Here is a 13,446-nt window from a genome sequence, read left to right on the forward strand (position 1 = left end):
AAGTTGAAGCATTTGAAGGAAATGAAGGTGGAAAAGAAAGGTATCTGATTCATTTGGAGAGAAAAAAAAAAAGAAAGTGCGGAAGTTAAGAGTAGACTGAGTCAATTGTAAATTTCAAAAAAATCATTCATTCGTTAGTTCCAGTCTTAGACACGCACACAACGAGGCAATCTTTTTCCTTCTCTGTTCTTCTCAAATAATACTATTATTTTTTAGTTTAACTAAATAATGGTAATAATAATAATAATTTTTTTTTCTTCAGTTTTTAACCTTCTTTGCCGTACCACAAAGTGGTGGGTGTGGGTAGGTATTCCTGTGGATGCACAGTGCAGACTGAACAAACAAACACAGCGAAGATCCCTATGAAAATTGTTTCGATTTCTGGATCAAGCTCCAATTTTGAAGATAACCAAGGTCAGAAAACATCCCATGTTTTCTTTCCCCTCTCTGCCTCTTCTCGTTTTTCTACGCTTCATTCTCCAAAATCCATGTTTTTTTTCTTCTCTTGTTTAGCTCCTCTTTTGTTTGTCTCTTGGATTCGCCGTAACTGTTCCTGATTTGTGTGCTTTCAGATACCCTTTTCCCCCAATTGAAGTAAAACTCATCCGTTCAATTCAGAATTGTTTATTCAGTAAGAAAGGAATCTGCTTGAGATTAGCACTGGGAATTGGGGAAAGGTAGGATATGGATGGGGGAGAGGATCAGTTTTATGATACTCGTGAGGAATTGTGCTCTGTCTCTGATGGGAGTTCGGATTGTTCAGAATCAGATGAATCTAGTTCTGGTAATAACGGACATGTTACTAGGCACAAGGTGTGGGCAAAAGACCTTGCAAGTGTTAACCAGAGACGCCAGAATTTCTTGAGATGGATGGGTTTGGAGTCTGATTTGGATTATTCAACCAAGGGAGAGGAGTTTCAAGATCAACCTTGTGGGATTGACCGAATCACTGCTACAAGTGGGGCGGTTTTGAGGACTTCTCTTGCTGTTGAGGAGGGTCTTCCCTCTACCTCAAACCAGATTGTGCTGGATTCCTTGTCTGGTGAGGCTTCCGGTTCCCGTGAAAATCGCGAGAATTCGGCGTGTATGATAAGGAATTTGGATGATGGAACACAGTATATTGTGGATAAGCTGGGTCAGGATGGAACTCTAAGTACACTGCGTGTTTTGGGTTCGAACCAATTGATTAGCTTGGAGGAGTTTCAGAGAAATACTGGGCCTTCATCGATGGTTCGCAGACATTTGCAGAGAGATGCTGAAAACACAAGGTTGTTAGGAGTTGGAAAAAGAAAAATGAAGAGGGGTTGGCTAAAGACACTTGATTCTATTGCTTGTTTTGTTCATAATCACGGGCTTGATGAAACTAAGTGCAAAGACTGTGATTCAGTGGATGGAAGTGGGATACAAAGAGTTCGAGTTCATTCGTATAAAAAGCGGTTTAAGGAGCTTTCCTCCCTTTACACGGAGCAGGAGTTTAAAGCACATAAGGGTGTTATTTTGACAATGAAATTCAGTCTTGATGGAAAGTATCTGGCTAGTGGTGGTGAAGATGGGATGGTACGTGTGTGGAAGGTGGTTGAGGATGAGAGATCAAGTGAACTGGACATTCTGGACAATGATCCATCAAATATATATTTCAAAATAAATAATTTTTCATGTATCGCTCCCCTTGGTGTAGATAAAGAAAAATTAGTCAAACCGGAGAAGTTGAGAAGACCCCCTGAAGCAACCTGTGTGATTATCCCACCGAGGACCTTCCGTATATCGGCAAAACCTTTGCACGAATTCCAAGGTCACAGTGGGGACATTTTGGACCTTGCTTGGTCCAAAAGAGGGGTTAGTTTCCATATAAAGCAAGTTATTATTTGTCTTCTTATATTTTGCGCTATCTTTAAACTTGCATATGATTTAGTTTTCTGTAAAATTTAACTTACTGTAGTATATATTCTTCTTTACATGTTGCAGTTTCTACTGTCATCCTCTGTTGATAAGACAGTGCGCCTATGGCATGTGGGAATTGATAGATGTCTTAGAGTTTTCCCCCACAATAATTATGGTGAGTCTTTACTCTCTTGGTGTAGTTATGTATGTTGATACATGATTTGCATAATATTGGTTGTTCTGTAACGTGTTCCTCTAAATTTTTCATTTTTTGCTGAATATTGGTTTCTTACTATTGCCTTTGATGCAGTGACATGCGTCAATTTCAACCCCATCAATGATAATGTTTTCATCAGTGGCTCAATTGATGGAAAAGTGCGCATCTGGGAAGTTGTTAACAGTAGGGTTAGTGATTACATAGATATCAGAGAGATAGTCACAGCTGTGTGCTTCCGCCCTGATGGAAAGGTCTGTTTCACTATACATTTAACTGAAAATTTGTGGCAGGAAAATATGTTCTGCTTTGTTCCTCAAATTTGTTTTCTTATTCTTCCAGGGCACAATTGTGGGTACCATGGCAGGCAATTGCCGTTTCTATGATATCCAAGGTATGCACGTATTTGGCTTCATGAAAGTATATTCAGGTTATTGGTTTGTTGGTTCATTTGTACATTTCGTGTGAGTGATTGTTTTATATTGCTCTTTCTTCTGTATATAGATGTCCCTTGTTCCAGATTTGATTACTTTGATGTTATATTCTGCCTGTAGTATATAGAACAGAGTCCATACTTAAACCAATGATCTCACAAATGATTATGAGTAGCAGCTTCTAACAATCTTCATATTGTTGAATTCTCTTGTCTAGATAAACATCTGCAATTGGATGCTCAGTTGTGTTTACGAGGAAAAAAGAAGACATCAGGGAAAAGGATCACTGGCTTTCAGGTTGGTTACTTCTCTCACTCTTTCTGGTTTGGAATTTGCTTTTCTGTGCCACCCTATACAACACTGTTGGATACCGATCATTAATCATATCATATATGGCTAAATTTTGCAGTTTTCACCAACTGACCCGAGCAAATTATTGGTTGCTTCTGCTGATTCACATGTCTGTATACTTTCTGGAGATGACATAATCTACAAATTCAAGGGTAGGTTTACACATGTTTTATTCTTCTTTTGCTGCATCTTTTTAAGTAGGACAAAGTTTACATGCACAGAAACTCGTAGTGCTGTTCTGGAATAAAAATTAAGTTTTATATCACTAATCTGCATATTAAGGTTTGCATTAAACATCAACTTAGGTTACCAAGGTAGAGCTCCTATTCAGATTGGAGAACAACACCAAAACCACTCAAGGAGCTGCAATCCCATATACATTTCTTCCCTTTTAAGTATTAGAAACAAGCATTACTATATTGTTGTATTTAGGAAATAAAGTACATAAATTATTGCTTATTCCTCTTCTCTGCCTGCAGGTTTAAGAAGTGCTGGTCAGATGAATGCTTCCTTCACCACTGATGGGAAACATATCATCTCAGTAAGTGAGGATTCGAATGTATGTATCTGGAATTACAATGGCCATGATAGGAGCAATTCCAAAGCAAAGAAAGTTTGGTCTTCAGAGAGTTTTCTCTCCCACAACGCATCAATCGCTGTACCATGGTGTGGCATTGAGTCAATCCCAGGAACACTCTTATCGCCGTCGCTCGGAGATGATGCAAATCAGAGGTGTTCGCTGCCGTCGCCGGATTGTTTCTTCTTAAGCCGGGGATTTCTGTCAGAGTTGATCCCAAAGGTTTCTGCAACGTGGCCTGAGGAGGCACTTGTGGACTCATGTCAAACACAAACTGTTGTTTCTCCTACAATGTGTAAATCAGAGTACAAGTTCTTGAGAAGTGCTTGCAAGGGAATGTCTAATTCCCACTTATGGGGCCAAGTAATTGTGACAGCAGGGTGGGATGGATACATAAGAGTGTACCAGAATTATGGATTACCTGTTCGTGGCTGAAACTAAGTTTTTGGCTCATTTTCTGGGGCACTCCAAGGTTAGTGGCTATGCTCACATAGCAATATAGGGTTCTTGCATACAGTGAAATTTGCTACAATGCAAAGCTTTTCATTGTTTTCAAGTGTAGTAATATAGCAGCCAGGGCAATACTTCAGTACCTGATTGGAGATTGCCTTCACATGATATAGTATTCTTTATACAAAGTCCATATCAATTATATGATTCTTTAATTTTTAAGGACTGTTGGTTAAGATAATTGTAAGTTTCATTTTTGCTGATGGTCCTGCTCGAGTTGTAATTCATGACCATGTGTATATACAGAGGATTGTATTCTACTTTAATTTATACAAGAATTTTTGCTTACAGAACCTGAATTCAATGACTTTGTGCATGTTTAAGTAGCCAAAATGAAAAAATTACAGAACACTACTTCCTATGCTGAAAGTCCATTTTGAACTGCTATCCAAACATGTGTTTCATTGCCTGAAGGGTAGCAAATTGTTGTAACTTGATCTCATATTTAATGTTTTAAGTTTGATCATTTATCTTATTTTTATTTGAAAAATCGTCACATAGAACAAAAATGTCATTATTATATCTAGATGAGTATTGGAAGACAAACTAAATTGTTGAAAGAAGATTCTGAGGAATGAATGGTTTAAAAGTTATAATATAGATAATATGGAAGACACCCTTTTCTCCCTTTGGGTCTCTACCATTTGTAGTTTTCATTTTGATGTGCATAAAATTCTGTGATAGTTGTTTTCCACTGCAAGCTTATAATCAGGAGACAAATGTCAGTTGCATAAAAAAAGTAGATAAATGCCAATTGCGTGTAAAGTAATGGATGACACTGTTTTAAGCCACTAGTTTTACTTTCTATAAGGTGTGAGTAGAAAAAGATGCTTGTGAATTCATTACTCTAACCTAAAAGTTTATGGTTTATCCTATTGTTTATGCTCACATGGAAACTATAGTGACACATGACTGTGATTATTCGAATTAACTCAAACAAGTGATACGCTACATAACAGAAATTTGATGAGTGCAGTGTCAACCAGATACTAATTTTTTCAGAAGGAACACAAAAAATTGGGAGATTTTATCTTGAGATGACCCAAGAAGCATTTGTTTCATTATGAGTCAAACTTTGCTTGCAACTGTGATAGTGGTGAATAGAAATATATGGTACTTGACAATTCAGATATTTAAATTTAGTTTCATTTGAGAAAATATTATTCTTGGAATAGATGAACTCAATATGATTTGAAAATAAGGTCCTTGATTAATTATCTTATGTTGGACTAGAGTAGTTGAGACAATCACCTTGAACAACTCAATCTTGCTTTTTTTGTTTTTTCGTTTCAGGTGAATTTAATGTACAAAGTTGAGTCAGTTTGTGAAATTAAATTGAAAACAAATCATTAAAAGTAAAACCCAATCTGACAAGATATAAATAAGATTTGTTCCCATTGGATTTACTTAATATCTACTTTTAATGTTATTTAAACTGGGTAGGACTTAAAATATTTATCGGGAACTATATGTCATCAATTGGATTTGACAGAAATTATAATTAAGAAACCAAAAGTCTTTAATTATGAGATTATTGTTATGAAATAAAAATTAAATAATTATTTACCAAAATTGTAATTTCAGAAATGAGTTAAATATATTTGTATTATTAATTTAAGGAATTATATTATTAACAAATAAAAAATAATTATTAGTGTGACTTCTTAAACAATTCTTATAAAAACAGTAGATTTATCATATTTGATAGTTTAAAATTAAGTAATACAATGCAAATTTTTTTTATACGACTATTTTTTCCTTAATAATTTCAAACCAAATAACAAATATAATGTGAAATACTTAAGTTAATTTTATCACAGCAATCATTTGAATTTAAATTCCTAGATTCATATACGTAGTATGAAATATGTGTTCAAACACTTAGACTAATTGACTATTATTGCATTTAATATCCATTTACACAAATTTTCTCTAATAAATTCTAAAATAATTGTGCAACGCGCTTTAGAACCAACCTACACCAAAGCAACAAATGCAATATGGTAATTATTTAGAACTAATGAGTATTAAATAAAATTAAAGCAAAGCATTTGAAGTTTTAAGTGTATTAGGTTTGATTTTCAATGGAGTCTTCCTTCCCAACCAAATTTTAATTATTAGATTAGATCTTTAATTAATTGCCCAAATTAATGATTAAATAATATGCGTAGAGAAGAGCTGGATGCGAATAAAAATCTAAGATTGGGCCATGTTTGGACCATAAAAGAATGGGCCAGAAGAGTTTGATGAAAGGTATTGTTGCTATCATATGATATCATGTGGATAACGCTATCAGAATTGGTGCAGTCATTGGATGAAGTGCCAAATCCAACATAACATAATCATCCAAGTGGATACTTTACCTTCCACAAGTTTTTAAAAATATTTAAATTGATTCATTTTGATATTATTATTTTCTAGGGTTAAATATGTTTTTTTCTCTCAAGTTTCAGCAAAATTTAAAATTAGTTTCTTGTCAAAACTTTTGACCAATTTAGTCATTTATCTTTTAAAATGTGTGAATTTAGTCATTTTAATCAAATTTTGTTAAGTTTATCTGACGTTTCAAGCGCATTTCATGATAGTATTTAAATTATTTACATTGTTTGACACATTTTTGCTTCAATGTTAACTTAAATACTATCATAAAATGTGCTTGAAACGTCAAATAAACTTAACAAAATTTGGTTAAAATGACTAAATTCATATATTTTAAAAGATGAATGACTAAATTGGTATAAAGTTTTAATGAGAGACTAATTCCAAAATTCACTGAAACTTGAGGGACCAAAAACATATTTAACCCTATTTTTTATAATAAATTTTTTTCCAAATTTGATTCAACATTTATATTTACAGTACATAATAGTAATAATACATCTTAATAGATTGATATTATTTTAGGAAAATCATTTGTTGACGATTATTTTTCCTAGCATGTGTAAGTTATAGGTTATAATTTTTTTTTCACAAGCCGACAAATTTATAAACGTTTTAGTTTATTCACTAATTTATTTGAGATTAATTTTGTGTGAATCACTTAAATCGCGAGTCGAGTTGGATTAGCTTATGGATAATTCTTATCCACGAGCAAGAATTATGTCAAATCAAAACTAATCATGTCAAAAAAAATATTTCTTCAAAAATTACTAAGTTTTTTTTTCAAATGGTCTTAATTTGTAGAGATTTTATTTTTTTTATTTAGGGTTGTTGGGTTTCTTATATTTATTCATTGAAAAAAAATATATCATCTTATTCACTTAACTGCATAAAGAAAACAAAAAGTAGATATTCAGTGTTACACATGACATTGTTACCATGGTGATTTTGAAATTGTAATATTTTAAATAAGATAGAGAATAATTTTTAAAATAAATGTTAGTTAATCAAAAATGAAAAATATTAAATTAAATGTCAAGTATATAATAAGATTAATTTATCATAATTTATATAATAAGATTAATTTATCATAATTTACACCTTACATGTGATAATGATATGATATATGATTAAATAGGAGTTTATTAATTAATATCTGTATACATAATGACACCAGTTATACATTAACACAAGGTTAATACTCTTTTAACAATTTAGATAAATAAGATAGATTTAATAAGTTTTAAATATATGGTGGGAGAAGTTGTGGATTCAATTCCCACTAATAAAAGTTAATAACTAACATTTGAATAAAAAAATTACACAAACTCCATCTTCTTCTATTGTATGTTACAACGTGTTGATAAAAACAAGGTGACTTTTAAATAAATAATTAGTATATTATATTAAAAATTTGATGATGTATATTTTATATTTAGAAACTTTAAATTTTATATATATTAACGTGGTTTTAAACAATTAATTTTAAAATAAACAGATTAAAATTAAAATATAACGTGATATTAAAGAATGTTTTTATTAAAATAAGCAGTGTAAAGTACCATGGATAAAATGCCATAAAAAATTATGATGCATAAAAAGAAAATAATAGCAGTAACTTATAAAGTGACGCGATAACTAATAATAAAATTGAAAAGTTATAAAACAATAATGAGTTAATAAAGTGACAAAGATCACTCAACCAACAAAAAATATATTTCCCGTGCCAATTTGCTTAGAATTTCCTAATAAACGCAACAACTTTTTCTTTTCAATATTTTTTGATTTATTTCTTAAGAATATTTTCGCTTAGAATTTCCTAATACCAAACGCTACAACTTTTTCTTTTCACTATATTTGATTTATTTTTTAAGAAGATTTTCGCCAAGGCACGGATCCACCTCCTAACTTAACTCACGTATGAATTACAAAATCCATATTAAGAGTTGATGACTTAGCAGTTGCAAGGATTCTTGTTTCTAGAACATTATAAAGTCTTATATTCTATATTATTATTATTATTATTATCATAAGTTAATTGATCATGCATTTATTAAATTATTTAACATTATTTATTACTTTAATCTATTATGATGGACAAACGTCTTCATAATATCACCAAATCATTTTTTGGAACCTACATTATTATATTATACATGATGATACAAATCAAACAATTTTAGTATTTAAGACGAAAATTCTTTAAAAGGTGTGTAAAATATAATAAGGAGAGAGTAAACAAAGTGTTTAAATCAATTATAAATCTATACTTAAAGATTTTATTCCATTTTTTAAATAAGACAAACTGTACTTGCACAATTTTAATACACAAAAGTTTGTACAACAAATATAAATTAAAAAAAAAGGCAAAAATTTAGGATAGGATGACATGATAAAAAGAGAAGAAAAAACTGTGTATCATTAAAATAACTTGAAATATAGATTTTAATTGTTTAAATAATCAAGAAATTTATCATATCGAAAAGAACTGACCATATAGTAACAATACTATATAAGTACATCGTTATTAAATTTTACACTAACTAATACAAAACTTTTATAAAATGAATAACATATATCTTCAGATAATTAGTAGTTTAATAAAGACTTTTTTAAACAATATGATATTATTGGTGTAATGGTCTAAATTGATTTGTTGCATAGCACGAGTGACCAATCACTCGTCCATGGATTGCTATGATTAGTTTAACAAAAAATGTAGTTGGAAAATAATTTTTCTTCAAAAGCACGCTCTCGCTTCCACGGGGAGCATGTTAGTAGGTCCCACGCAAATACCATGAGAGAAAGATACTCTTTGAAGAACAACCACCACATGGGGCAACCCGACCCCATGTTCTTGTTCTCTTATTTACTTGTTTTCTTCTATTTACAAGTTCTGTTGTCCACTTATAATAACTCCAATCGAACTTTCTTGTATAATTTTGTATTATCCCCAGATAAACAAGTACAGCTACATCCCAGAAACAGAGCAATAAATAAACAATATGTACAATTAGAGTTTTCCTGGCACTTTCATTTCTAATCTAGCTAAGATCCAAGTTTAACATAACCCAAGCTCCATAATCATTGTATCATCATGGAAACCCAATCTAACTAGCATCTAAAGCAATCATATTTTAGACTTTTGCTTCCAATAATAAAATAAAACCAGCAAGTTTCCTATTTTTTAGCCTAAGAGATGATCAAGATAATTATACATGACATAGTTAATTATATTATACCCTAGATATATATGAAGATCCTATGTGCAAAGTTAACCCTCCTATCATTATCTTGACTCTATCAAGAGAGAGTAGAACAATATTAGGGTTGCTCTCTCTCCAGACTTACGTGTGTGTGTGTGTTGCAGTGTCCCAAGAAACTTCAAAATTCAAGGTGCTTGAGTAGGTCAAAAGCAGCCTTTGGACCCCTAGAAATCATGAATTCAGAAGTGGCCCATAACCTTGTGGCTTCAGCTAAGTTGGATCCCAATTTTGAGGTTGAGGTTTCGTTACAGTCAGCAAAGTATTTGCCGGAGATATCGGACAGCCTCGGATGAGTTGCCACATAACATGTTGTAGCAGCTGCCTACATTTTTATTTGCGTTGCAACAAATCAGCACAAGAGAGTTAAAGACGATGACAGAAAAAATACTTGTATTCAAGAATTAAACTACTTATTTATTTATATCTTCAATTGTCATTTGAAAATTATCTCATTAGGAAGGACAGACAATAGGCAATAATGAGTCATGATGAACGCGTACACTATTTTGAATTACCTGAGGAATGGTCTTTAGGAGCTTGGAAGCCAAAAAAAACACTAAATCTGCAAATTTAGTTTAGAACATGAAAGGGAAAATGCCAAAATCAATGACCATAATCATACAAAAAATAGAAGCTAAAGCAAGATTGGATTGTTTGTTTGGTTCCAACCTGTGAGTAAACCCTCACGCTCCCTAGTGAGTCTGGTTCTCACAATCCCAGGATGAACACAGTTAACAGTAACGTTGGCCCCCATTTGCTGCAGAAATCAATTAATTTATTAATATTATACAGTGTCAAAGAAATAAAATATGATATAAACCAATCTAGAAGCAAGAACGGGGTTAAACGAATCCAATTTCTGGGAAAAACATGATTACTGAGTAGGGAAACAAACAAATGTGACTTTTTGAGATGGATAGGATCATAGACAGATATTGCATTGCATGTGAATTAATTAAATATAAATGCGAAATGATTATGAACATAGCAAGTGTTTGTTCTACCTGGAGTCTACGTGCAAGCTCCTTAGTGTGGAAAACGTTAGCGAGCTTGGAAAGAGCATAAGCACGTGTGGCGTCGTAATGGCTGGGGGACACGAGACAAATTTCAGTCCAAAGATGCGTGCAGTGTTTCATAAACACGTATACATCACGTTCACATCATTTCAACTTAGATTGACTATTTTTTTTTTTTTCAAAACACACTTTATTGTTAGCAATAAGAAACTAAAAATGATTGTCACAACTCATAACAACACTCGTGTTGTTGTTGTTATTGCCACCTTTTGTTACGGCTTATAAGAGCCAGATACGAAACCGCATCGCCGGAAAACCACCCGTGAATGCTGGACGACACGTTCACTATCCGACCCTGCACTCCCGTCTCCTTCGCCGTTTCAGCCATCGTCTTCACCAACAACTTTGTCAACAGAAAATGGCCTAACAAAAGCATTTCCTTCACTCATTAATTAATTAAATAATTAATTAATCTTACATTATTGCAATTGATTATTTCTTATCCAATCACACGAGCACTTTCTACTCTCTACTTTAATTAATCGTTAGTTAATTTCTCACCAAGGTAATTAGTGGCGAAGGTCATTTCAACTCCGTCTTCAGATATAGCGTGTTCATGCGCAAACTTCCCGGCGTTGTTTCTAATATTCATTCATTCAAATTCACGGATGAGAATCCTGGTAATGATATCAATTTTTTTTTTCTTTTCTTTTCGAGGTTAGATAAAAATGGAAATAAAACAATTGAAGCATGAGACGGTTATTGTTTCACATACATGAGAAGATGGAGAGGCAAACCGAGAGAATGGAACTGACTGACGAAGCTTCTAACCGAATTGAGCGAACTTAGATCAAGAGCCATAACAATGATCTCCGAATCAGGACACTCTGATACTATACGCGCTTTCGCGTCTTCCGCAGCTTTCACACTACGCGCCGGCAGAATCAACCTCGCTCCACGTTTCGCCAACACACGCGCCGTTTCAGCTCCGATTCCAGACGTAGCACCTGATAATAACAACACCGCACATAATTTTCATAAATACTAATGAGAACATATTAATTATTACAAGTCGGTCTGGAAATAATTTACCGGTGATGATGGCGGTGAGGAAGCGGAGATCGGCGCGGTTTTCGGTGACTTGTTCGGCGGTGGATTTGGAGCCGAAGCCGCTTGGACCGGCTGAGCCGAGAAGGTATCGAAGTGTGTCGATCATGTTAGTAGTGAGAACTGAAAAATATATGTAGTGTGTGGTTTTGGATTTGCAGTGAATGTTGGAGTGGACGTTACTCTTGTCTTGAGTGAGTGAGCGAGCGAGGAGTTTAGAGTGTGATATCGGAGTATAATATTGGGGAAATTAAATAGAATTGTTGTTGCGATTGTTGGTGTGGAGGTTTTTGTGATGACAGAGAAAAGGAAGGGGTTGAGTTGAGGACTTGACTTTGGGTTGTACTGTGAAAAAGGTGTTACTCTTTTTCACTGTCAGGTTTTGCAGATGCTGCTACTGCAATATACAGCTCTGCATTAATGTCAATGAAAGAGTGTGAGAGGGGAAGAAAGAGAGAATGGTGAGGAAAATAAAAAAGAAGAAAGAAAAGTGAGAGAGGAATGATAAAGAGGAAAGAAAAAGAGGCGTGAGCGTGATACTGATACTGTCACAAACAGATTGGTTAAAGGCTACACACAGCACAAATCAAAAAGAAGATGCACACATATATACATATATAATGTATGTATATATCATTATAGTAAGCATAAAAATCTTATTAATATAAATATATATATTTATTTATTACTGACACTTGGTGAGGAAGGTAGGCTACAGAAAGAAGGAATCGAGAAGAGATAAAAAATGGAAAAACAAACACACGGTGCTGGTAGATACAAATTACACATTTTCCACGCTTGTACTGTAAAGAATAAGGATTAAATATAATTTTGAGACCTTTGAAATTAATTAGTCCATTTTAAAATTTTAGATAGATTTAATTTTTTATCTTTCGAAATATATGAATTTAGTCATTTCAATCAAAATTTATTAGGTTTATTTGATGTTTTAAGCGCATTTCAAGATTGTATTTGAGTTATTTATACTATTTGACATATTTTTATTTTAATATTAAATCAAATATTATTATGAAACGTGCTTGAAATGATAAATAGACTTAACAAAATTTGATTAAAATGATTAAATTCACATATTTTAAAAGATGAATGACTAAACTCATCTAAAATTTTAAAATAAACTAATTTTAAAATTCACTAAGAGTTAAAAACTAAAAACATATTTAACTCGTAGAATAAAATAAAAGATATACCTTATATTCCGTATATCATAATTTAAATTTTATATATAATGTAATTTTATAATAATCTAAGTTCAGAATGAAAATAGCGGTAAATAATATGTTTTTTATATATAAATTAGAATGGAAATAATTAAAGTTTTTACAAAATAGTGCGGAAGAGTGAGTGAGAGGGTGTTTATTAATTAATAAATTAAATATATTTTTTCTCTTAACTTTTAGTAAAAAAGTTAAAATTAGTTCATTTTAAAATTTTGATAAAATATAGTCTCTTAATTTTATAAATTTGTGAATTTAATTCTTTTAATCAAATTCTATCAATTTTATTTAATATTTCAGACATGTTTCTTATTTAACAATAAAATTAAAATGTGTTTAATGATATCGATAATTTAAATATTATTACAAAATATGTTTAAAATATCAAATAATTCAATAAAATTTTGATAAAAAAACTAAATATACTAACTTTTAAAATTGTAGGCTAAATTAAATTAATATTTCATATGACG

The 13,446-nt window shown here is 32.2% G+C and overlaps 2 protein-coding genes across 2 annotated transcripts; one reads left to right on the top strand and one right to left on the bottom strand.

The window, feature by feature from the left end:
* Positions 1-243: 243 nt before the first annotated feature.
* LOC114178176 (WD repeat-containing protein 44-like) lies at positions 244-4,266 on the top strand. Its single transcript, XM_028063931.1, has 8 exons — positions 244-414; positions 573-1,836; positions 1,966-2,056; positions 2,192-2,349; positions 2,438-2,489; positions 2,747-2,826; positions 2,939-3,032; positions 3,360-4,266. The coding sequence occupies exons 2-8, from the start codon at positions 685-687 to the stop codon at positions 3,890-3,892; spliced, it is 2,160 nt and encodes a 719-aa protein (XP_027919732.1). The 5' UTR covers positions 244-414; positions 573-684; the 3' UTR covers positions 3,893-4,266.
* Positions 4,267-9,274: 5,008 nt separating this feature from the next.
* LOC114174962 (short-chain dehydrogenase TIC 32, chloroplastic) lies at positions 9,275-12,323 on the bottom strand. Its single transcript, XM_028059698.1, has 8 exons — positions 11,721-12,323; positions 11,404-11,635; positions 11,190-11,269; positions 10,895-11,051; positions 10,617-10,698; positions 10,282-10,369; positions 10,128-10,174; positions 9,275-9,934 (listed from the first exon to the last, which is right to left on the bottom strand). The coding sequence occupies exons 1-8, from the start codon at positions 11,842-11,844 to the stop codon at positions 9,731-9,733; spliced, it is 1,014 nt and encodes a 337-aa protein (XP_027915499.1). The 5' UTR covers positions 11,845-12,323; the 3' UTR covers positions 9,275-9,730.
* Positions 12,324-13,446: the final 1,123 nt, after the last annotated feature.

Source organism: Vigna unguiculata, chromosome 3 (genome assembly GCF_004118075.2).
Source record: "Vigna unguiculata cultivar IT97K-499-35 chromosome 3, ASM411807v1, whole genome shotgun sequence".
NCBI lineage: Eukaryota > Viridiplantae > Streptophyta > Magnoliopsida > Fabales > Fabaceae > Vigna > Vigna unguiculata.